Genomic DNA, 23,701 nt, shown 5'->3' on the forward strand with positions numbered 1-23,701 from the left:
CGTACCCAAATAATTATAAATAATCATACCTGCAACTTTTTACTGCAACTTTTGTTGAAATTAAATGCAACTTTCTGAGGATTTTAGTGCAACAAAAACTTGCCCTAATAATTATATGTCACGCGTCGTCTTATCCCTTATTGTTCGACAAATAGCCTACCTGCTATTTTTAATACATCTCTATGACGTCGCAAACCGACAGAAGACATTTCTGGAGTTCCTTGCTGTTACTACATTCTTCGGGCGATATACCGTGCCACTCCGCGTGACAAAAATTGGAATACGAATCACTTAGTCGCAATCTGCGTCATTGGACTCGCTTTATTGTGAAAACAATTCCTATAAGTTTACGCATGCGACTGAATGGTTGATTCCTCCTGAATAGCGCAGAATAATACAGATGACTTATGTTTGCATCTGGACAAAGTATGCAGTGCATACGTTCACAACACATCCCATCAACGTATAGTCGCGTAAGATTTAAATGGTTCGAGAGAAGCGAAGCTGCTCACTATACGGCTGAAGTAATTAGACACATAGTGACATGTATTACGTCAGCGATTACATGAACTTTCCAAATGCTTTGTATATGTCTTGGTGAGTTAATCCAACAACAATGACCAAATTGGAGGTAAACGAACGACATGATTAATACCAGATTAAGGATATTTACAATTCCAGCCAATAAATCACGAAAATACACCGGCTTCGTCAAATCACGTAGAAAATTGTACATTGTGCGCATATGGTACAATTGTGCAGGTGATGTGCCTGCACTACCTATGGGTAATATAAATACCACCATCAAACGATTGCGCATTTGTATACAATTAATCCCCATAGATTATGACATATCACGTCTAAATGACATGGTCACTATTCACTATAGCAGGGGTGGGCAAACTACGGTCCGCGGGCCGCATGCGGCCCGCCACACCGTTATGTGCGGCCCGCGAGAGTATAAAGAAACTTATTAAATGTATTGATAAAATGCGTAGTAAATATCGAATTAATGCAGACACTTGATTAAACTTTTTCTTAACATATTTCACCATGATAATGGCAGGGGGCCCGAAGCTGAGCTCAACTGAAAAAATTTTTACTTCCCATTCATTATTATTTCCAACTATTTAGTCTGAATTTAATATTCAAAAATCTCTCATCCACAGTCGTAACCTTCCATGCCATCAGACTATCAGTCCACGCAGTTTGAAAGGTTTCATCTGCTAACCGTGACAGAAATCTTAAACGACATTGACATAATTCGGATCACGAGTGTGATTTCAGATTGGCCACTCCAGTTTTAATCATTTCAGTGACGTGCTTATAAAAACGATTCGCGCGTGTCTTAGGTAGATTCGTTCTATGTATGCGTAGAATTAGGGTATTTATATTTTATCTACATATAGTAGAAGCGTGTTTGAAGCTAACATGGTTATGATGCTGTCAGCATTGTGTGTCCTGGAACTGAACCAAAAGTTGAATTAGTAAATCGTTGAACAGATCGCTGCTCTGAGATTTAAATTTCAATCCTGTTCTAATAACGGGACAACCAACTTTCATCGCTATAGTTTTGACAAATTGATCATTGAGGCCGACCAGCCTATGAAATCTCGCCACTGTTTCTGAGGCTTGTACGGTATCATCAAAGCAATGTGTGGATTGGTGTAAATAAGCATATATATTATCTCCATGTCATCACTATATAATCAAATACCAATATTGCGTTTTGGTTTATAGTCCCAATTTTATATAGTGCGGCCCGCGAATGGATTCAGAGGTTGAATGCGGCCCGCGAGCTCAAAAGTTTGCCCACCCCTGCACTATAGTATGCCGCTGATGGTTTTGGGTATTGATAGAGTAGCCTATAATGTCGTCTGGACAATGGCTGAAAGCAAATTTGACAACATGTAGTTATGCAGTCTCGATACCAACGAACACATACATCAGTCCAAATGGTTGTGATGTTTAATGTTCGGAGAAAATTATCGTTTTGGTTAATATTCCACTGAATATCGTTGTCAGAATTATGAAAAACGTGGAATATCACTGGATTGAAAAACTCATGCCTCATACTATACTCGTTCTCCTAAATATAACTGTATCGGTATTTCTACTTACATCGAATCATGGATCTCAAAGGTATACGATCAGTTTAACTGTCGAAATTATCCAGTCTAAAATATAATGGTTATTTACAATAAGTGTAAAATCACGCCACATATTCGGCAATGACACGCCCAATAAGTTTCAAATCTCACTGTGTTTATGTAATGATTGCGTCCCTGATTCATCACAGACTAGGCTTATGTAGATATCTGTGTCACAGACGAGCTAAATGCGACATCGCGCAGGCGATATCCTATGAAATGGGGACCGATGGCTCCGACATAACACTCAAATATATTACACTCGGGCGTTGGGCGCAAATCAGAGCTTGATCTCATAAGTATCTGACACTGGTTGATGATTAGATTAATAGTGGCTTTATCAGTTATATAAGATACCGTTAAAGCACCGGATAAACAACAAATCACGTCGTTTGATTGCTGGCATTTGCTGGATTGCCAAATAATTGCTTAGGTACTTTAAGTAAAATTCTATCATCTAGATCAGTTCAAACTTAACAATAAACGCGAACAAAGACGAGAAAAGGGTCAATCCAGCGGTAACAGATTGCTAAGTGTCATGCTGTCAAGGAAAAATTCCTCGAAAGCGTTCACTTCTCGAGAAAAAATGCAACTGTTTTTTCATTAAGTGCTCTCTTTCCAAGAACGACAACACGTGAGTGAGCGGTTGTTAGTCTGTTACATCATACGGGCTTTACCATTCTACAGCACATTTGAGCTCTGTTATTACCTGGAGATGAAACCTGATCATTCCAGGAGAATAAAACGAAAACAATGAGTTGAAAATGGTATATCGGCTCAACATGGGAGATAATGTTTGCCAGTGCGTCATCTAAGTCAAAGTTTGCCCTGTTTAATATGAATTTCACCCCGCGAGACGATGTAGTGTGGAGGATTAGTCGAAGGAAAATCTGCATAATCGTGAAACTGAATCGGCGGGTGCGAACCGTATGTATTGAATTGATATCGATATGATTTCGATACACCTGCACGGGACATTTATTAATGTAATCAGTAATGCTTTCCTGCCATAACCACCATTGTTTCAATTCAAACTATTGTGAGTTTCGTCATAATACTTGACCATTAGTCTAGTCATGACGAGTGTCAGCCGGAAATATCCGGGAATATTCTAATATGAATATTATTCAATTGTATATGGAAGTTCGTTCTGCACCCCCGAGAGTCTTCAAAGAATGCTTTTAGGATTCAACTCAAAATCCTTCAGCGATGACTATTAGCAAAATCACTTTACTGTGGGGACAAAAAACATACGCCACGTGATATGAGGTATATCGTGATGCACATATTCTTTGAATGGTCAGTGGCCAGCCGCATTGGCTGATGTCATCTCATGAGAGCGGGTTACAATTAGCAGCACCTGGAAACCGTGATGGTTTCAACGCGGGGCGGGAATCGGCAACAAAACGTTCGGTTCCCGAATGAGATCATCGAAAAATTGCTGAAACCGAACGAAATTACACGCTCCGCTAATGCCATTAACGTCGACTAATGTTTAGCAACAAACTGTTTCACCACAAAAACGTAATGGAGCTGTTTGCTCGTTGGTATTTCGTAGGCTGCATCCAACGTGAAGTGAATTGTGGCACGCACTTTGTGAAGACGAAATTGAAATTATGGTAAGCCTTGATTGCTCGCCAACGCAACAACTGAGCCCTATAAACAGTGTACGAGAGGATGAGCGGGTGGTTTTCCCTACTGAATGTTATTGAGAGTTGTTTTGAGATTTGATCATCCTTATCGTGGCGTATTATGGCTGAATTTCTCTAATAAGGCCAGGCAAACATGACACGGAGTCAGAGACCCTCTTGACCTCTTCGGTCATAACTCATAACCATAAATCCTATAAAGAAATTTAAAATACAATATCATAGCGGAGTTCTAAGCCAGAAATTCGAATTTAATTCGAATCTTCGTGCGATAGCACTGACAACTAATTAAAAACAGGCCCTTATACTTCATCTGTAACGTTGATGCCAAGCATAGACTTTACGGCACACGGAACAGTGAACACCGTACAGTTATCCGCTTTGGAGCCGTTTAGTTGACAGCCGTAACTGTCCGTTTATATTGTTAGATTGATGTATTGGAGTATTGAGATCATGAATTGCGATGTATACAAATACAATATTAATCTCATTAATTAATGCTGAGGTATGATGGTGTCGGTAATTCACATTCGAGTCGAATTGTTCAGGTCTACAAATGTCCCTTTCCATTTTGATTGCAGTATATCCCAACATATAAATAGGAAGCATAAACTTCTCGGCCAATGACTAGCAGAACAGAATACAGACGACTGGAAGACCACTATGCGATAAACTTGTTGATAAACTAAACATGAGATAGATTTACAAAGCAGGTCACTGGGAGATATGCGTATGATACAGAAGTCTTCATTTGTATGATAAGATGGACTAAACATATTGACATTAGATTTAAGAACGGTAATAATTCGGATTTTCTCTATATGACATCAATTCTTCCCGAAATACCGTACTAAGTATACATACTCACCAAATTACATACTGACCCGTCACCATAACTACAGGTGAGACAATGTTTCACTTTGTGGAAGGGATTTGCACCCACCCGCGGAAAACTTGACATATGCTGTTAAGTGGTATATGTCAGACAATCTTGAGGTATGTCGCGTGCAGCATTGTCGTGCAAAGATCATATGTTGATCCCAGCTCGCGTGCAGGACAGAGCCGGTAACACAAATCCGCGATATTTCTGATTTTCTGACCGGTAAATACTGCGGTAGTCATAATCTGGTCTGTCACGCCAGTATATTGTCATAGGTGTCTCGGTATTACAGCGTGCGAAGTTACAACCATATGTAACAAATTTGTTCAAGCGCAATGTGCGAGAAGACGGCACTGTGTTTGAATACCTAATGGAACTTTTTGTTTTTGCCAAGACTTCCCTTTAACAATTATATAGTACCTACTCCGCAAAGCATGTTAAAGACTTTGATGATAGCAAGATATTGTGTTCATCGCTTCAAAATTACACTTCAACGACAGTCGGGTTGGATGATATTACGGCGAACTTTAATCGGCGTAAGCATGGCGTTTTCCGACTACTGGGAGGATAGTGGGATGGAATATAAATAAGAGGATGAAATCCATGCGCGTTTTGACCCACGTTCTAAACTGCCGCGAACTCACCCGTCTTTATTACACGGTTTCTGTACTACTTGCAACCTATCGACGGATTATCGGTTAAATTTGCGTGATTATGGATTTCGCGGTTCTTTGGAGCAGAAAATCCTTGTCCAAACTACTGTCATCAGTCTTTAATCCAGGTTTGGTCTTATGAAGGCCCCAAAATAGATTTGGCTCCGAAAGTTTTCATCGGTAAAGAGGTATTAAAGTTATTGTTTGCGTGCTTGCATCTCACGAGGTTTCCTATACTTGTGCTCCAAACCATGGTATATCCGCTGTCTACGGTGCGGTTTTGTATATATCGGTATGGCCGAGGTATTTCGGTACTGCCGGTTTGCCCGTACCTTAATCCCGGTGTTTAAGCTTCTAAATTTTCGGATTTAGGACTGGCTGCGGTAATTTCAATTGTGAATATTTATGCAATTCCGTTCATCCTTAAAAGCTATTTTTATCGTTTTAGCAGAAAATAATTGCGCGCTATTGCAGATTGAATGTATCCCTCTCGAAATTTTTGCATATATTGAGGTGTTTAATGGGCGGAACGCGGCACTTTCACATTCCGTCTATATATATATCGAAATCCGATAGCTGTGAACAGATAGATCGGGTGTGACATAATATGACATCGGCGTAGGTGTGAAAATTCTGCTACAACGACATTACGAGTTTCTGACCCAAATTGCTCTAAAATCGAATGCCATTGGGAAATAAGATCCAGAGGTTGATATGCATCGAACAAAGAGTCTATTCCAAACTATTATCAGCATCATTTCGATTGAATCCGAGATTACTACGATTACGATATCATGTGGCGACGGAACAGCCAAAGGTTAGACTTGTTCTCACGATATGGTTTCTAGACAAACGAACGACAAGCTTGCGTCCACGTTGCTTGAACATTTTTCCATATAAAAGTTTTTATGGTATCATCTTATTACTTGTTTACGGAAGTACAGTGCAAATTTCGATGAGACTCATGGAGGCACAGAACTTTACAATATAACTGAATAATATATTCAATTCGTATTGGAATGAGCCGAAATATTTTCGAACAGACACTCTTTAGGGACAATAGTTTGCAGCTAGACTTGAAAATTCGTGATCCAACATGTTGCTGTACTAAGTTTTTTGACTAATCTGGTTGCCGACGATTGGCCCCGGATAGTGTCAGCTGGACAATATTCGTCTCATCAGCGATCTGGTATATTGAATTCTGGTAATTCGCTTGTGCACCAGAGCGAAACGTTTTATTAGAATAAGTATTTTTAAATTGTTCCGGGGCCTACGATAACTTATAGTAGGCCCCGATTGTTCTATTGGAAAACGCACTCAATACAATGACAGTTCATATCGCTGCTATATAGATAAGTATCAAGTTATAATGCGATGACCACAAGGCATATATATCTTGTTACTTTGAAAAAAGATAACGCCTTCTCATTTTAAGAATATCCCATAGTATATCTCGAGGATATCTCGGAAGACACTACCAATGTAACGAGTAACGAAGATACTAATAACATTGGACTAACCGTGTATACAAGTGGCTCTCAAACTGGGGGGAGGGCATGAAAGCATCTGAAGGGGACGCGAATCTGCGGTTCACTGAAAAAATTTTCTGGGTTCCGTGCGGTTTACGTCAAATTCATCGTTATTGCTCGGTGTATAGTCCGAATTTAATATTTGATAATTCTTTCATCAACACTCATAACCTTCCATGCCATCAAACTAACCGTTGGGATTGCTAGCATTCTGGTTGCATGTAGTAATGTGGCGTTAAGGGGGCGCGAAAATGTTCACTGTCGTAAAGGGGTGTGTGTCCAAAAAACGCTTGAGAACCGCTGGTGTATACGGAGTCCAACGCGACGCCATTATATTCCGGGGAAGTGATTACATAGAGAAAGAGAGAGAGAGAGAGAGAGAGAGAGAGAGAGATTGAAAAATAACGTGTGAATAAGTAATTGTGAGCCAGTGTAATCTATTCTCTCGTGTTACATTCGTCACAATGTAACCATGGCGTTACTTTGTTTTTTATTGCCAAATTCAAATTTTCATTCTGGCTAAACGCAATATATATACACCTGTGATGGGCAGAGTGCTCATTCCATGATGAATCTTCTTCGGTGATTGGACCAGAATATCTACGGAGAACATTTGTTAGAAATATAGGATCTGTAACACATTTCGAGGAACAGCAATGTATTTTTTTAGACCCACGTGTCATCCGACAGGATAATTGTTCAATTTGACAACTATATGTCTCACTAACGGGTGAGATAGCGTGCTAAGGTGTACATTGTGCACCTAATCCAATCCGCTTTGAGTAATAAAAGGAGGAATATATTTTCCTGTCTACGACGCGTCAAATGCCATATGGAATTGGAATACGGGAGCAATTTGCGAATTACACGCATTTCCCTAAGGATTTAGATAGGAAAGCAATACTATAATGGTTGACATGAAATTGAGATGTTCAAATATAATATTTATCTCAAATTTAATTTTTATTAAAATGTACGGATCCTATAATCATCTTGTCATCGTGCTATTATCCCGAGCGAAAGCTGCCAACACACAACAGCTTTGCGTCGACGAATAAAGTTGAACTTGACTTGCACCTTGAACAAAGTTATTAAGATGCCATGAATTCGATTGACTTCTGTCGAGTGCTATATTTATCTTTCATTGCCGTATACCATTTATGCATAGCTGATGTGCTATCAACAGGATGTCGTAACACAAATACAAAATTATTTATACTCGCAACGATGATAGACTACTGCATATTATAAAGAGGCGATGCCCACGATATTATACTTCCTGCAAACAAAACTTGACATCTCATTGTAAACCCGTAAAATATTCGCAATAATATTTCTAGATTTACAACCGAAAAGAGGCAGATATGGCACGTTCAGTCCACAATAAAGCAGAAGAATCCTATATCAATCAGCCGATAAAATATCAATGAAAATATGCTTGCTGGAACAGCACGATATCGTACCACAGCGCTCAGCAGATTGTCACCTGTTTTGCAAGTGTTGTAATGTTAAATCGGCGGAATGTGTGAATGTGGAATTTTATTTTTATACGTGATTCCAAACCGCAACTTTTATTCCACCACATTTAAGTTAACTGTATTAGGAAGGGGTCAATTTGTTTACAAAATACTTTACAATACAAGGTGGACTCGCCAAGTGGGTATGGTAGACGTCAAGGAGTTGTCAATATTTTGTTTTGCACGATCGAATACGGAATGATACCCCACTTTACTATGAAAATATTTTGAAGAACAATTTAAAACAAATCGTATTATGTAGCCTCAATTAATTACCTCTGAATAGGTCAAGACGTGCCTGGCAGAAAAACAACATAATAAAGCCCTATTTTGTGTACGTAATCTCTGATGTCGCGGTAAATGCATTTCGTGTTGAATTAGAACATGCGCATGATTTAACGAGGCACGCCCAAAAATGGAAACTCTCAGCGGGTACAACGATATCGAGTTCCTTCGTTTTAATTTGTAACTACAGGATTACGAGCAAGGAATTTTGCGTTGCACGCATACCCTATATGTGGTTGCGCCTCCGTGTGTGGTAACACTGCGGTAATGCGTCCTGCTACAGTCGCTTGTAGTTTCATCACTGAGGTTTACAGAATGATTTGTTTTGTTTTTATTGCAATTAAAGCTTAGTTGGCTTCCTCGAAAACACGGTCTGAAGTTCAATCTGTCCTTCGTTTCATTTTGAACCAAGAAAATCCTTTATTTTCGGTTGTCCGCTGGGAAGCAGGTGAAGCAGCAGGCAATTCTCGATCGTAAAGGAACGAGAGTGGCAAATTCGTGATGATTTATGTTCGCAAAATGAGACTAAGAATGATCGCGCCACCTGCTTCGTGTTGTTATTAATACAGCACTTCGCAGACCATAAACGGAAGATTAGACTTGATCCCGTAGATTATGTAAATCTTTATCTCACAAATATATCAACAGAAAAGAAGGCACGCACCGGAAGTAATTGTGGCACAGCGTACCACATGGCCAAAATTATAGGTGGAGTTGCGTGTTTGTTCGGTCACGTACGAATGTGAAGCTATAGTCCCACTTGAATTTGAGCATTTGAACCACAGTGCCAAAGTGCTGGGACTGCATGATTTTCAACTTATAACTATTCATTAAATGTACTAATAGATTAGAGGTTTACATTCAGAGCAACATTGCCATATTGTCGTTGTTTTGCGGCATTCGTTGTGTTTTTTCGACTACAATCGTTATTTACACCGTTGCTTTCAACTTGACGCAGGGCCCACTTCTGGGCTTTTGTAGGTATCCATGGTGTTTCATGTAACATGGTCATTTACGTCAGGCTGGATAGTAATAACGATGATAACTTTACAGCTATGATGACCCGTGAGTGTCTATTGCTCTATACTTTACAACGTCCCCGGACAGCAACAAAGTTCCGTTAACGCGTATTAAATGATATTATATTTGATGAAATAAAGATATCAATCCTATATATTAACCTTTGTCCATTTGGTGAACTAAATAATACACATATGGCTACGTATGAAACCAGGAACTGAAATGCGAATCGAAATTACCGCTAATCTCCAACTTTCTCGACATTATATCTTTGCAAGTGCGCTATAGTACCGCAATCAGAGTCGAGATTGAGATCCCCCAGCTACAACAATTGTTTCGCCACTGATGAATGAGGCCTCGTGTGATGACAGGAAAGAAACAATGCCGGCGCACTCTTCCGGCTCTCCAGGTCGATTCATCGGGATACCGTCTGTCGCTGTCTTCAGTGCAGCTGGCGAACTTCTCAGAGCCTCACTGAACCTTGTCTTAATGAGGCCCGGAGCCACTGCATTTACCCTGATGTTCGATGGAGCAAGTTCAGTTGAGAGTGCCTTCGTCATTCCGAGCAGAGCTGTTTTGCTAACAGAGTATGCCCCCAACACCGAGCTCGGGGAATATCCAGCAATCGAAGTTACCATGGTAATCGAACCTTGTCCTCGCTCCTCCAAGTATGGCACGACCTCCTTGATCAGCATGAAAGCGGCTTTCACGTTGATTTCCATGATTTTATCGAATGCCCTTTCGGGCGTGTGGATGAATGGTCCGAAATACGGGTTGACTGCCGCGTTCGAAACGAGGATGTCCACGCCACCGAATTCCGAGACAGCCTGTTATGAAAATAATCGAATGCCGTCGCCATTTCTTGTAGTTGCAGGTTGTTCCTTGACTTATCGAATTTAGCGTTGAATGTAGTTTTGCAGTTAAAACAAAAATCAATTCAAAACAAACACGTCTAACACGGCCCCAATTGTTTAAAACAGGGGTCGCCAACTCCAAACGGGTCGCGGGCCACTTTTCAAATTTCGTAGAGGTTGTTGTTATTGTTGTTTGTGATATTTATGGTGTTTGTCGACTACGGTGGTCATTTACACCAGGTCAATTCTCTTCCTTTTTTATTCCGTAGCTGCCGACTTGTAGCACGGCCCACTTCCAGGCTTTTATAAGACACCGCTTACATTACAGGGATGAGATGGCAGGAGAAGCCTAGGAATTCTGGAGTCGACCTAGATCGGATTCGAGCCCGCAACCCATTGGTGTTGCAGCTGTGGATTATACCACTCCGCTATCTCGCCACATTTCGTAGAGGTCGCGGGCCGCAAGAATTCAATATCGAGACAAAATAGACGGCGCAGTTTCGCAACAACGCTTTAGAACTTCACATCAGTACAAAGTTGTGCTCTTTAACATGGAAGACGGCCATAGTTACAGCAAAAGAAGTATTATATAAAAGAAATACAAATACGACAATAATGTATATATGAGAACCTTGATTTTATTTTGAACTATGATCTGCGCACGATACCTAACAACGCTGTCCAGCTACCAAGGGATATTGAGGCGTTATTAAAGGGTGATCTCATGGGGATGCCCTAAGCCGTTTTCGAAGCGTCTCGGTCTTGGCAGTGTCTGGGCCATTGCACGTCAAGGCAATATGTGCGCAGTCACATCAACTGATTCTCTCTCGATGGAATGCTGTTGTTATCGCCGAAGCCGATTCAGATGGTGAGGAGTAGTGATGCTGGACCCAAGAAAATAGCATATTTTGAAACAACGATAACATCAATAACAATATTTTGAAACTGAAATCAATGTCAGCATTGCAAAACGCGTTCTTACGAAATCTCAAATCTGACATGTGGGCTGCAAATTATAACCTCGCGGGCCCCTGGTTTGAAACACGTTATTTTTAGCCATGCAGTGTGTGCAACAGTTTAGGGTAAGTGGGATCATATCTATCGATTGATACAAAGTGTTTTAAAACACTTATTTTAAATGCAATGTATGGATTCATAATTTTGTGAAAATTTTATGGTATGCAAAGTCATTTATTCATTGCTTGGTATATATTAGCGTGTTAGTCATGGTGCTCCGACTTCTATGCGCAGGGCTGTTCAAAAATAACTTTTTTATCCAGATTCCAGCCATTCACTGATTAAATTGTCAGGTTACCCTAAAAAACGCTGCACACCAAATTTGGTTCGATTCTAACAAGTATAGGACTCCGCAGATCCAATTACAATTTTTAATTTATTATGGAAAATTGAAAAAAACAATTTCCAAATTTTTTTGCCAACCCCATGAAATTGTTGAGCTGTCTTCAAAGACGTTGCAAAACAAATTTGAGTCAATTCCGACCAATAGAAGCGGAGTTATGTGAATTTTTTCGATGATAATCCTCGGATTATCCTTGATCAATGGATAATCCGCGATTTATCAACGAAAAACTCACATAACTCCGCTTCTACTGGTCGGAATTGACTCAAATTTGTTTTCCAACGTCTTTGAAGACAGCTCAGCAATTTCATGGGGTTGGCAGAAAAATTTGGAAATTTTATTTTTCAATTTTCCATAATAAATTAAAAATTTTAATTGGATCTGCGGAGTCCTATACTTGTTAGAATCGAACCAAATTTGGTGTGCAGCGTTTTTTAGGGTAACCTGACAATTTAATCAGTGAATGGCTGGAATCCGGGTAAAAAAGTTATTTTTGAACAGCCCAATGCGCAATGCTTATACAATACACCGAGCCTGTCGACGGGATTATTGATTATATGGGCCCACAGCCCGGTTTGTTTCAATTACCATTTAATACCGGATTCACGACGGCGACATTTGTGGAGGTGTGAAACATGAGTAAGTGCTTCACTTCCAGATGCTCTGCAGGCCAATGAATGATTTCGACTCATGATAACATGGAAAGAAATTGAAGATGCGGTGGGACTGCGTAATGAGCAGGCCTGATCTCTATAATGTCGTGCGGCACGCTAGCATGCTTCAGAAGATAGCTCCGTTCAATACGAGTCATGATTAAACAATATGTTTCGAAACACCAATGCGATGGTTATTGTTCACTTAGGAGAGGGGGAACGCCATGATATACAACAAACCTTCGCCACCAATGCCCGACGATGGTCGGCGTTTCCGACATGGCACACAACTCCGCAGACTGATAAATCTTCATTTTTCAGGTTTTCTACGGCCCTGTCGACGTTTATCTGCTTTCTACTACTGATAACAACTTTCGCTCCATCCTGTGCCAGTTTGCGCGCGATAGCATAGCCTATTCCTTCCGTAGACGCAGTGACAATCGCTACCTTGCCATCTAACTTTCCCATTCTTGATGGTCGACATGAAATGAAGAGATTATGGTAGCCGTTCCAGTAATAGCGAGTAGCGGACGAGACAACTGCTTCATGTTAATCATTAACCGGTAACAACGCACCAAGAGTTCTGTACTCTTCAAATTAGCAGCGAATGAATTGTGTATGCGAACGTCAATGTCATTGCAACCACGAAGAAACGCGGGGTTTAGTAGTGTCAATTAACATAATGCAGTCAGCTTTCTCAAACACCCATGAAACCGCATCGCGTGACTATGAACAATCGCCCGTTTCCAGTCTTCCTGGAAAAGGGTCCGGATGTCAATTCTGGACCACGAAACGGCACTATGTGCTCTAACGAGGAGAGTGAAATATTGGTGACTATTGACCAGTCGCTTAGAGTAGATACCTGTTCTTTGATATCTTTAATTCGGATTTAGTCGAGCTGCCAATTTGTACAGTTGACCAGCAATACGCGTCGCCCCTTCTTGGCAAATATGTGACAATAGTCATCTTACATCTGGGATGTTCATTACTGACAATTTAGTTCACACGCAAAGCACATAGGGAAGAAACTATAAAAAGAGCAATTAACTTTAAAGCGAAAAGGAATCAATGATGAAACTAATTCTTTTCGATTCTCAAGGCGAACCAACGTGAGCGAAACTTTCGGTTGAAAAATAGATTTGTTAAGTGCGTATAAAATGCCTTTTGTATCAGAGAATTTCAAGGATAGGTTCCGGTGACGTGGAAAACGGGTAAACGATAGCAAAGTTGGGTGAGGGACACAAAACATCTGCATCGCATTCTGAGCAATTGCGAATCTTCCCACTATATAATCTTCCATGTTGTTATTGTTGTTATTGCGGCTGTTATTGTTACGACATTATGATGTTTCAAGTGTCTAGTTAAAGCGCGGCTCGCGTTTTCTGTATATTATCAACTACTCACGTCGCTACACTACACTACACTACTACATTAGCCTAGATTGGTAAATTAATATTGATATCCACGTAAGAGTGGTGATGTCATATGTCGATCATCACAAGGTGCGATTTCATTAGGCCGAAAGCAATGCAATTGCTCGCTCTCGACGGCTCAGCACTCCAAAATAAGCAGTTAACGCAATGACCTTTTTGGTATGCACTGGAACGTTTTCACTTTCCAGTTTTGCACACATTTTGAATGAAGTGTGAATTATATTATGCACAATAACACATTGCTCCATAAGCAAGACTATTCTAATAGTTCCGCGCAGGGACTCTGTGCGCCTTCTGACGCATTCAGTGACATATTGGGTTGTCGGTTTCATTTAAACGGCGTTTGGTACTCATAGAGTTCACTACGTTCGTTAACAGGATTTATAAGTCGACAAAACTCTCAATTACCAATCGAAGGCAACGATATTTATTACGGATTTTGACGTACGCCGCTGCAGGTTTTTGGAGAATTGTATGCTTCTCTTCGAAGATGTATTTCAAACTTGGAAGATACAGGCGTCATCTCTTCGACAAGACGATTTCGTTGGTACCGTGTTAAACCCTTAATAGCACTAAATGGCATAGTTATCAAGAAATTACAAACGATCTGAATAAACGTCGCCCGAAGGCTTACTTTACTTTCGTGCACACGGCAAACGCAAACGATAATCTTATAAAGGTAACCTCCAACTAGGCTATAGCCCTAAAAGCCCTGACCAATTACTTGACATTACGTCACCGAAGTGGTATAAATTACAGCAGCTCATAATGACTTTTGAGATATGGCATAACAATAAATGAATAGCATTTAGTGTTTAATTACACAGTATTAACCCTCGGCGATTGGCAGTCAGAGATCTATCGAGAAGATGATTACATTAGTAAGCCATGAACCAGCCTTCACTCAGTTCCTTCAACGAGGGTTCTCGAACTAATCTCATGATGTAATAAAAAAGCAGATGTCACCACGGTAACGGACGCGTTCCCGCAAAACATGAGCATTGAGCATGACGTTAAGTCGCAGGTACATTTGACATCAAATCAATGTCAAAGCTCAATTTCAATTCGACATAATCAAACCATATTCAAGGGGTGGCAAGTTTACTACGCCTTAGTTAGTTCATATGGTCGATGCATATGCCGGGCTATATGTTCCAGAAGACAACAAATTAAAAACATAATTATGGTACTGTTGTGTTTCTGCAATATGCATACATATTGACATTGTCACCCTTGTCTGATCACCGCCATTGTAATTACAAGCACGACAGGTAAATTGTTGGCCATTTTTCAATAGCAAAGCCATGTCATTATGATGTTCACGTCAAAACTACAACTCAAGTCAAGAATAGCTAATAATATACCGGGTATCCATTAGGGCTCTTCAAAAATGACTTTTTTTCTCAAATCGTACTGGCTACTTGATAAAATTGTTAGGTTACCTCATTTAAGCCTACACACAAAATTTGGTTCAATTCCAGCCAGTAACCGCTTTGCTACAGGAGAAGAAAGTTTCTATTTATTATATAAAAATAATAATAGAAAAATTTGAAAATTTTCTGTCCACCCCATGAAAGTGTTAGGCTGTCTATAGAAACGATGCTCACCAAATATGGTTCAATTCCAACCAGTGGAAGCGGAGTTATTTCCGTCGAAAACTTTTGATTTGAATAAAATAGTATTTACGGTGAGCACAACTATAATAAATAAACAAAGAATCGGTCACCGTAAATACTATTTTATTCAAATACGAATTTTTCGACGGCAATAACTCTGCTTCCACTGGTTGGAATTGAACCAAATTTGGTGAGCATCGTTACTATAGACAGCCTAACACGTTCATGGGGTGAACAGAAAATTTTCTAATTTTTTATCATTTATTTTTATATAATAAATAGAAACTTTCTTCTCCTGTAGCAAAGCGGTTACTGGCAGGAATTGAACCAAAATTTGTGTGTAGGCTTAAATTAGGTAACCTAACAATTTTATCAAGTAGCCAATACGATTTGAGAAAAAAAAGTCATTTTTGAAGAGCCCTAGTATCCATATCCAACAATGATAGAAAGTACCACGCTGAACGAGAGCGACGCAGACAACAAGTCTATTTATCAGAGTCAGAGGTAATCACGATACCCGTGGTATGGTAACGGCATTTGTGTATATTATAAACAAGCCCATGCAGTTTTATTTAACATATGACGTCAGCACATAGTTCATTTGGGATTACTTATATGTTAGCTAACAAAGTAGTCGGTTGATACCAATAAATATGTAAACCAATAATATGTTTGGGACAAACCTGCGAGATCGGTGATTAAATGTGTTTAACGCCGTTCGATACTAATCCGGTATAGGTGTCACGATCAGGTCGATTTGACAGAAACGCAACAACGGCATACTTAATCCGATACAGAAAGTGTCAAGGTGTCGGAATAATACCCCCGTTTCTTTAACTCCATGCGGCGATGTGGGATTTCAGGGGGTCCGCGAAACCTCCAAATTTGCAAAATGTGTGTCAACCTAATTTCCAATTTCTTTTAGTTAGAGAAATCACGAAACAGCAGTTTCATTTCATAACTGCTAAAACTTAAAGGACTCACGTAAACAGAATGGCCGTCTAAGATGCAATATTCTACCGTGCAAACTCATTTTAATCGCCAAATTGCCTATAGCCTATACTGATACCAACATATTGCTGTGTAAAGATGTTTTGTTGAGGTTTCGGAATAAATTCGGCTGTTAAAAAATCCATTTTCTCCTGTGATATACATAGCCGCTATTCCAGAATAACTTCAAGATGAGCTGCTACATAGAAATGACTAGGCTGGACCGGGGCCTACGATATCGTAGGCCCCGGATAGACGTTATATTGGTGCCATGTATGTTGCGGTCAGACCCAAACGTGTCGTCGGAAGAGTTACGCGTTATTATTACATTCGCCACCACCTATATCTTTGTGGAAATTAATGTATTTTCGGCACTCGCTCATGTCAAATCGATTGGTCGGATTTTCGAGACACGGCAGTGTATTTCAAGAAATGCAGCCACAGAATTCGCTTTGAAATAATAAACGCCTTCCTAATTTCTAGATATATAGTATGATATTAATTTCAAAAAAGACAGATGACGGTTGCACGGTAATAGAGCTAAATTCGAACTAAAACATGGGGGTCCGCGAGAGTGCGGGAGTTCGTTACGGTCCGAAGCGGGTCCGCGAAGACAAAAAGGTTCAGAACCACTGGTCTTTACACAACACATACAAATTCCAAGTATATAGCTGATGATGATCAAGTACAAGTAGAATTAACGATTTCCAAGACATGCGAAAACGACTTCAAATAGAGACCGAGCGGCCTGAAAATTACGCAAGTAAGTCGATTGAAGCAGTGATTCCCAACCTTTTTGACCTCGCGGACCGGTAAAATTTCAAAATAAATGTTGCGAACCGGTGAACTTTCAAAAATCAAAATTAACCTCAAGTTTAAAACGATCAAGTTGGTGGTCTTTAACAAGACTCTGCGCGCTTCACCTTGCAGAGACTTCAATGGAATCACTGAAGTGTCCATTATATTGCATTTGAATTATATACATTTGTCGTTATTAAAGAAATGTTACTTTGCATGATTATTGATGGCGCAAATGTACCGACTTTTCGGAATTATATTTCATGACTGTGATACAGGAGCTATATCGTGATGTAAAGCAATCGAAACACCATTGACTATACTTGAATAAATACAAAATGTAAAAACTAAGGGAAGTTTGTAGTGGTATAAAACATAAATAATTGAGTGAGTTAGCGCCGGTATGCAAACATTGCTTGAGAACTCTGTGAAAAGATAGAAAACCATCGTTACTGACCTACTCTGCGTAAAACTACACTGAATACTTTAAAGAACCGGGTGGAATATATTATCGTGATCGCTTGACAAAATATTTTACAACTGCATCATTACCTGATATAAAGCTGATGTAATTTCGAGAAGAACAGTGCTCGGGTAAGAGTCGTACGGAAAAACAGACGATAGTCGTAGCTGCGAAATTGACCATTATCACGATCTGTCTCGAACGATTGGGATAATTGCGTCGGTACTTTGTGTTCATTACGTCTCGGCTTTTAGCCCATTTAGTGACTTGTTTTGGTTACTATAATTCGAATTTTATTCCGACACTGGATAATAGTCTTTAACCCCGGAGCCTTTTACCGTAGGTAATGAGGCCTAACATTGAAGCTCCGAAGGTAAATTGGTCTCTTAAAAACTTCGGGATCGCGTCTCGAACTTGATTGAAAAATCTAACCTTTTCAAGGAGAAGAATCATTACCGAAGTATGACGCATCGAGGATGACAATTCATGGCCTCGAAGTGGTACGATCTATATATTACTTTCCGCACTACACTCGTGACAGTTTTAGGGCAGATAGTTTGAGTAATTATAATTATCCTACCGCCATGATATCAAGAGATTGGCGGCGTTGATTGCAAAATCTTGTAGTTCGACGAACTCGGTGTATTTTTTATAATGTAGATGGTCGTCAGGTAATCGACATCTATGCGAGGATGCTACGTGAGCCAGTCGTTTGCTTCAACTGAAAAATTGTGAATCATAAATGTCATGATACATGCGATACACGGCCCGCTGTTACTATAGGAACGTTTACGTGAGACATGAAACGTAATAAGACGATTTAAAGGATTGCAGACTATACAATATGTTCCGATTCCGTGTATTCTATCAACTGATTTCGATCGAAATATGGTATAGGACCCCATGAATCGCATACATTTACTATTTATAGAACTTATTTACATATGCGCCAAACCTTTCGGTCACTTTGAACTGTAAATTTTAACAACCGAGGAGAGATTTTTGCATGCAGAATTTGAGTAGCATATTCATAGCGCGTGACAAACGCGTGAATGCACTTAAGTGAAAATTGCATTAATTACAATTATCCCACATTGTAATTGTAGCTGAGGAAAAAACTTATTCGTGTTTGATGTGATTGCAATTGCGGATTTACGATTGTAATTGTAAAGTAATTGGCCTCTAAATCGTGTAATTTTTGTAACTCTGTAGTAGAGGGTGTCAGAAGAATTTAGTAGAAATCGATATGTGATGCATGAAATTCTATGGATTAGATCGCATCCAGTAAGTTCAATTTAAAGTGCGAATTTACAAAAATGATGATTAAATACAAAAGAAAAGATATTGTCGCTTTTCACATTATTGTCTTTTGCGTCCGAGCAGCGTCAGCGTGTAGGCATAGCTAGTTAGTTAGCGTGTTACGCATAGTATAATCCACAACACAATATTGTGCAATAATTGGCAGACTGAGAGAATGATACAAAAGCAGGCTTACATGATCGTAATAGTTTGAGCCGGATTTTCATTAGTTTTTCTCACTTCACATTCTTTTATGAGTTACTGAGTATTCATATATATTAAATTACGAAGTAAATCGACATCTAAAGAAGGACAATCGAAGAATATATATCATTGACTCTTTATCGAGGCCAAATGTGACCGGTGGTTAACTACAGATTATAGTGTGATCTGGATTTTTGAGACGGAAACACGAGAATGCGATCGGAATTGTGCATAGCTGACAAGAATATTGAAATCAAGATCTATCGCAATTCGTTTTTTAGAAAATAGCACATACATAACCGGTTCGCTGCACAAACAAACACTAACTGGACGAATTCAAAACCAACAAGCACAAAATCACCGCATAAAAATGGTTACATACATGACAGGAAATGGTTTGCTTTATTTATACGGATTAAATGCGACGTTAAAGTTGAACCGTAATTCTCAGATTGATTGCAGCAAAATAGCAAGCCAAGTGGAAAGAATGGAAAGTAAAGTAAATTCAAGGCACGCGACGGATGAAGCCGAAGATCATCATAACGAAATTCCAGCGAAGCTGTCCAGTGGCCATTACGAAAGATAAATTAGTGGGTGGCCTTACTTGTAAAATGTTGTGCGCACGCTTGTAAAATTGTTGGAATGTTACAGTCGCGCAAGAGTATACGGTTGAGGAGGTGAATTCCAGTCGTTCTTTTCAAGTATACTGTTACATATATTATTAATTCATATAATCGTTGTTCACGAGTGGGTTCAATCCGATTAATTTTGGAGGGCCAGGGATATAAATGCTGCTATTTCGGGCAAGAGACAGAAATATGTACCAGGATAATGCACTCTCGTATACACATAATCCATCAGTGGATAAATTCCAGGGATATCTTCTGAAATTAGACTGGCCATAAAGATCCATTTGAGGCGAGTCGTCAATAATTGGAAGATAGCATTCTCTCGGTCAATGGGTGGTAGGTACACGCGATTAAACAAGATGGAGGTACGGAACGGAATATATGAATCCATTACACAGCAAAATAAAAACAATTGTTCAAGAACTTCTCGCTTGTCGCAAAATTCTATTTCGGCTACAGGGAATGTTCTATATTACATGTCTGTTATAAACAATCATAGAAGTCTAAATAGTGTAGGAATCAAACAATCGAACCGCAAGCCGGTCTCTCTCCCTTCAAGTTAAATTTAGCCTCGGGTCGAACCAAATTAAGACAGGGCACGACCTCGAATTTATCGCGAACCACAACAACAATATAACAGCGCCCATGAATCCAACGATGTGTAATACGACTCCTGCACCCCGTTCAAATTTAAAATGACATGTAAAACGACACCGTGTTATTTTCCTATGCTGCATATATGCAGCGACTGTGAATGAACACAAAACATGATGTGTTTGAGCGACAGGCAGCAGGATCAGTCATGATCTCGACAGCAAAGTCTCTAGGGTCACCGTTGCGTGACGAAGGCCTTATCTTGTGGTAGGTTGCAAATCTACTTTTGCACGGAGTATGAAGCCTCAGTAACATTAGCCGTCCGATATCGCGTGTCACGCTCGGGATATTCCGTTCGCTCCAGATCAAATCCTTTGAGACCAGGGGTCGGGCGCCCGATACCATGGCATTGACGGAAAATAAACATCGCATATTACCAATAAGGTGGCATAGCAGAGTTTTTCGTGAATAAAAATATTTCTACATTTGCTCACAGCCAGAAATGACCGCAGAACTCGAGAGATGATGACTGCAGACGTAGAGTTCTCGAGACAAATCTACTCAGCTTTGCAAATAGTAACCAAAATATAATGTACGAAAATACCCCGTAATCTTCGTATTTAATCTCATTAATTCGCGTTTATTGTAAGGATGTATGGCATGCTCTATTTTAAACAAGAGTTGTTGTTGTTGCTAATGCGATTTGGGTCATAAAGTTCATGACTTTTCAATTTAATAACCGAGGCACCGCGTAAATTTTATTGATATATTCATCGACAAAAAGTATATTTCCGTCCACTTTGATTGTTTCAAAACATTTGAAATCAGTATTATTTCAAAACTGCATCTGCACGAAATATTGTGACTTCGCAAATATTCGATATCATCATATTGATCACTCTTTGTTGATCCTGCGTTGCCTGCTTCATTATATGTTACATAGACGGTTCTGGTGTCCGGTCAATACCGAGCAAACCATTACCGAGAATGGACATTACCGAGAAAGGTCATTACGGAGAATGGACATCACCGAGAACGGACGCTACCGAGAATGGCCAATGCCGAGAATCTAACTTATTGGGATGGACATTGTAGATATTTTTACCTGAGAATCGACACCGAATGTGGCAACGCCGTGATGCACATACACACGACCTGTACATATGCCTAACATCTCTGCGTTGCATTTATTGCATTCCCGGTAATGTCCATTCTCTGTGGTGTCTATTCTCGGTAATGTCCATTCTCTGTGGTGTCCATTATCGGCAATGTCCATTCTCGGTGTTGTCCATTCTCGGTAATGGCATTCTCGGTAATGGTTTTCTCGGCATTGAACGGACACCTACATAGACACCATCGGATTTTACCGTCCATTCATATCCTGACAGCCTTATAAAAATCCAATACGGTATTCAAATAAGCTTCTGGAACTGTAGGTACATAATCTCAATATCGCAACAAGCAATGTATTCCACCCGAAGCTTTTGTACTGACTCTCTCTTATTATTATATACTATTCAATTGACTCTCATCAGGAACGAAATGTCAGTAAATGCAGCTAACCAAATTTGAAACATAGGATCGCGACCTACAATAACTTAAGTTAAGACGCCGATATATTTTATCACTGTTGTGCTGTTATTCGGTTATTCTTATAGCCGAATTTGTTTCTGTTGTATATCAGTGCGTTGTTATATATATACCGTTCACGAGTCTGCGTAGTTGTGGTTATTGCATCAAAATTATTCATATATTTCGACTTTGGTCAAGCGTGATTAAGTTTACTGACGTTCGCTCTTGATATGAGTCGGTCCAAAAGCTTCGAGTGGAACAAATTCGGCAATTTGAGCATATTTTCCCTAGGGTATTGGAATTAACATCTATCTATCAGTCTTGCGGGAAATATGCTACTATTGAGTTTCTATGTCGATCAAACTATTTCGCGCAAGGCAATTTCTCTTGCCTGCATATCGTCACTTGATGCTGTGGCCCACGCGTTCGCTCCGCATTTTTGAAAGCGAAACTGCAGAAAATTCCAGAGTAATATTGGACTATCGCTATTTTGGACGTTGACGGATGCAGTACTGGAACCGCCGGGAAATGATTAGTTCATGAAAATATAGCCCTCTTCCGACTGGCGCGTAGATAGATAAGCGTAGATAGTTCGCGGCAAATGCCGTCATCCTTGATACATTACAAAGGATGTAAGGACGAAAGGGAGAGATAATATCGCAGAAGATTTGCCGCGAAACCATCTAACGCGTCTAACGATGGAACAGATGTTGTTTTAAGGAAGTTCGTATACGATATTTAAAACCCGAGCTATCGACAAAGGAAAACAGTGCTTCGCCGCGATAAAGTGCGAAGATTCGTCGTCAATACAACTGGATGACGACAATGACTCATATCTATTCTAAGATTTGATATAACAAGATACTAAGGTGAATGATTAAATGAAATTGACGCAATTACTTGCTGTAATGCAGGTGTCCGAAACGAGACTCCGATGCGTACGAGCGAAATTTCTTGACAGAAATTGCGTTTGTTTGTATACCGGTGTGGCAAGCGGATTTACTGCATATTACAACGGATATCCGCCCTCGCAGGCAATCTTTCGCTCTATTAAGCCAGGCAACGAGATTAAGGGTTAAAAATATGAGACCGGAGTGGTAATGCGGAAATGCTTTTGTTTTGAAAACAGGAGAGTTCTTCTTAATAATGTCAACCTTTTCTGACAATCCTAGATTTAAGAATGCGTATTTAAAATTGCTAAAGCCCATAGCTACAGTAGTTCCCTGCCTTTTTGGATGTCGGAGCCGCATTTCAAACTTTGGAGTACGTATGGAGCGGTTGGGGCCACATTAAAACACTCGAGTAGGCTACTTATAACGAAAATTTAAAGGTAGCTAGCCTATCTCTGGATCTCACCATCCAGCTATTTCAAAAGCATGCACATTGCACATAGACTTCTATAGATTCTATATTGGTTATTTTAGCATTGATAGACGCAGACTGGCAAGTGCTATACATTGAAATAAACTGAAAATGCATATCATTACTACAACATACTATTATGTCGTTATATGATAACCCTTCATACATTCCAGCACTTAATGCACAAGTTT

The 23,701-nt window shown here is 39.8% G+C and overlaps 1 protein-coding gene across 1 annotated transcript; it reads right to left on the reverse strand.

The window, feature by feature from the left end:
* Nucleotides 1-9,783: 9,783 nt before the first annotated feature.
* On the reverse strand, nt 9,784-13,069 carry LOC145433486 (dehydrogenase/reductase SDR family member 4-like). The gene is made up of 2 exons (XM_080310603.1): nt 12,791-13,069; nt 9,784-10,510 (listed from the first exon to the last, which is right to left on the reverse strand). The coding sequence occupies exons 1-2, from the start codon at nt 13,016-13,018 to the stop codon at nt 9,980-9,982; spliced, it is 759 nt and encodes a 252-aa protein (XP_080166729.1). The 5' UTR covers nt 13,019-13,069; the 3' UTR covers nt 9,784-9,979.
* Nucleotides 13,070-23,701: the final 10,632 nt, after the last annotated feature.

Source organism: Botryllus schlosseri, chromosome 2 (genome assembly GCF_051294905.1).
Source record: "Botryllus schlosseri isolate E-star chromosome 2, Bs_hap1, whole genome shotgun sequence".
NCBI lineage: Eukaryota > Metazoa > Chordata > Ascidiacea > Stolidobranchia > Styelidae > Botryllus > Botryllus schlosseri.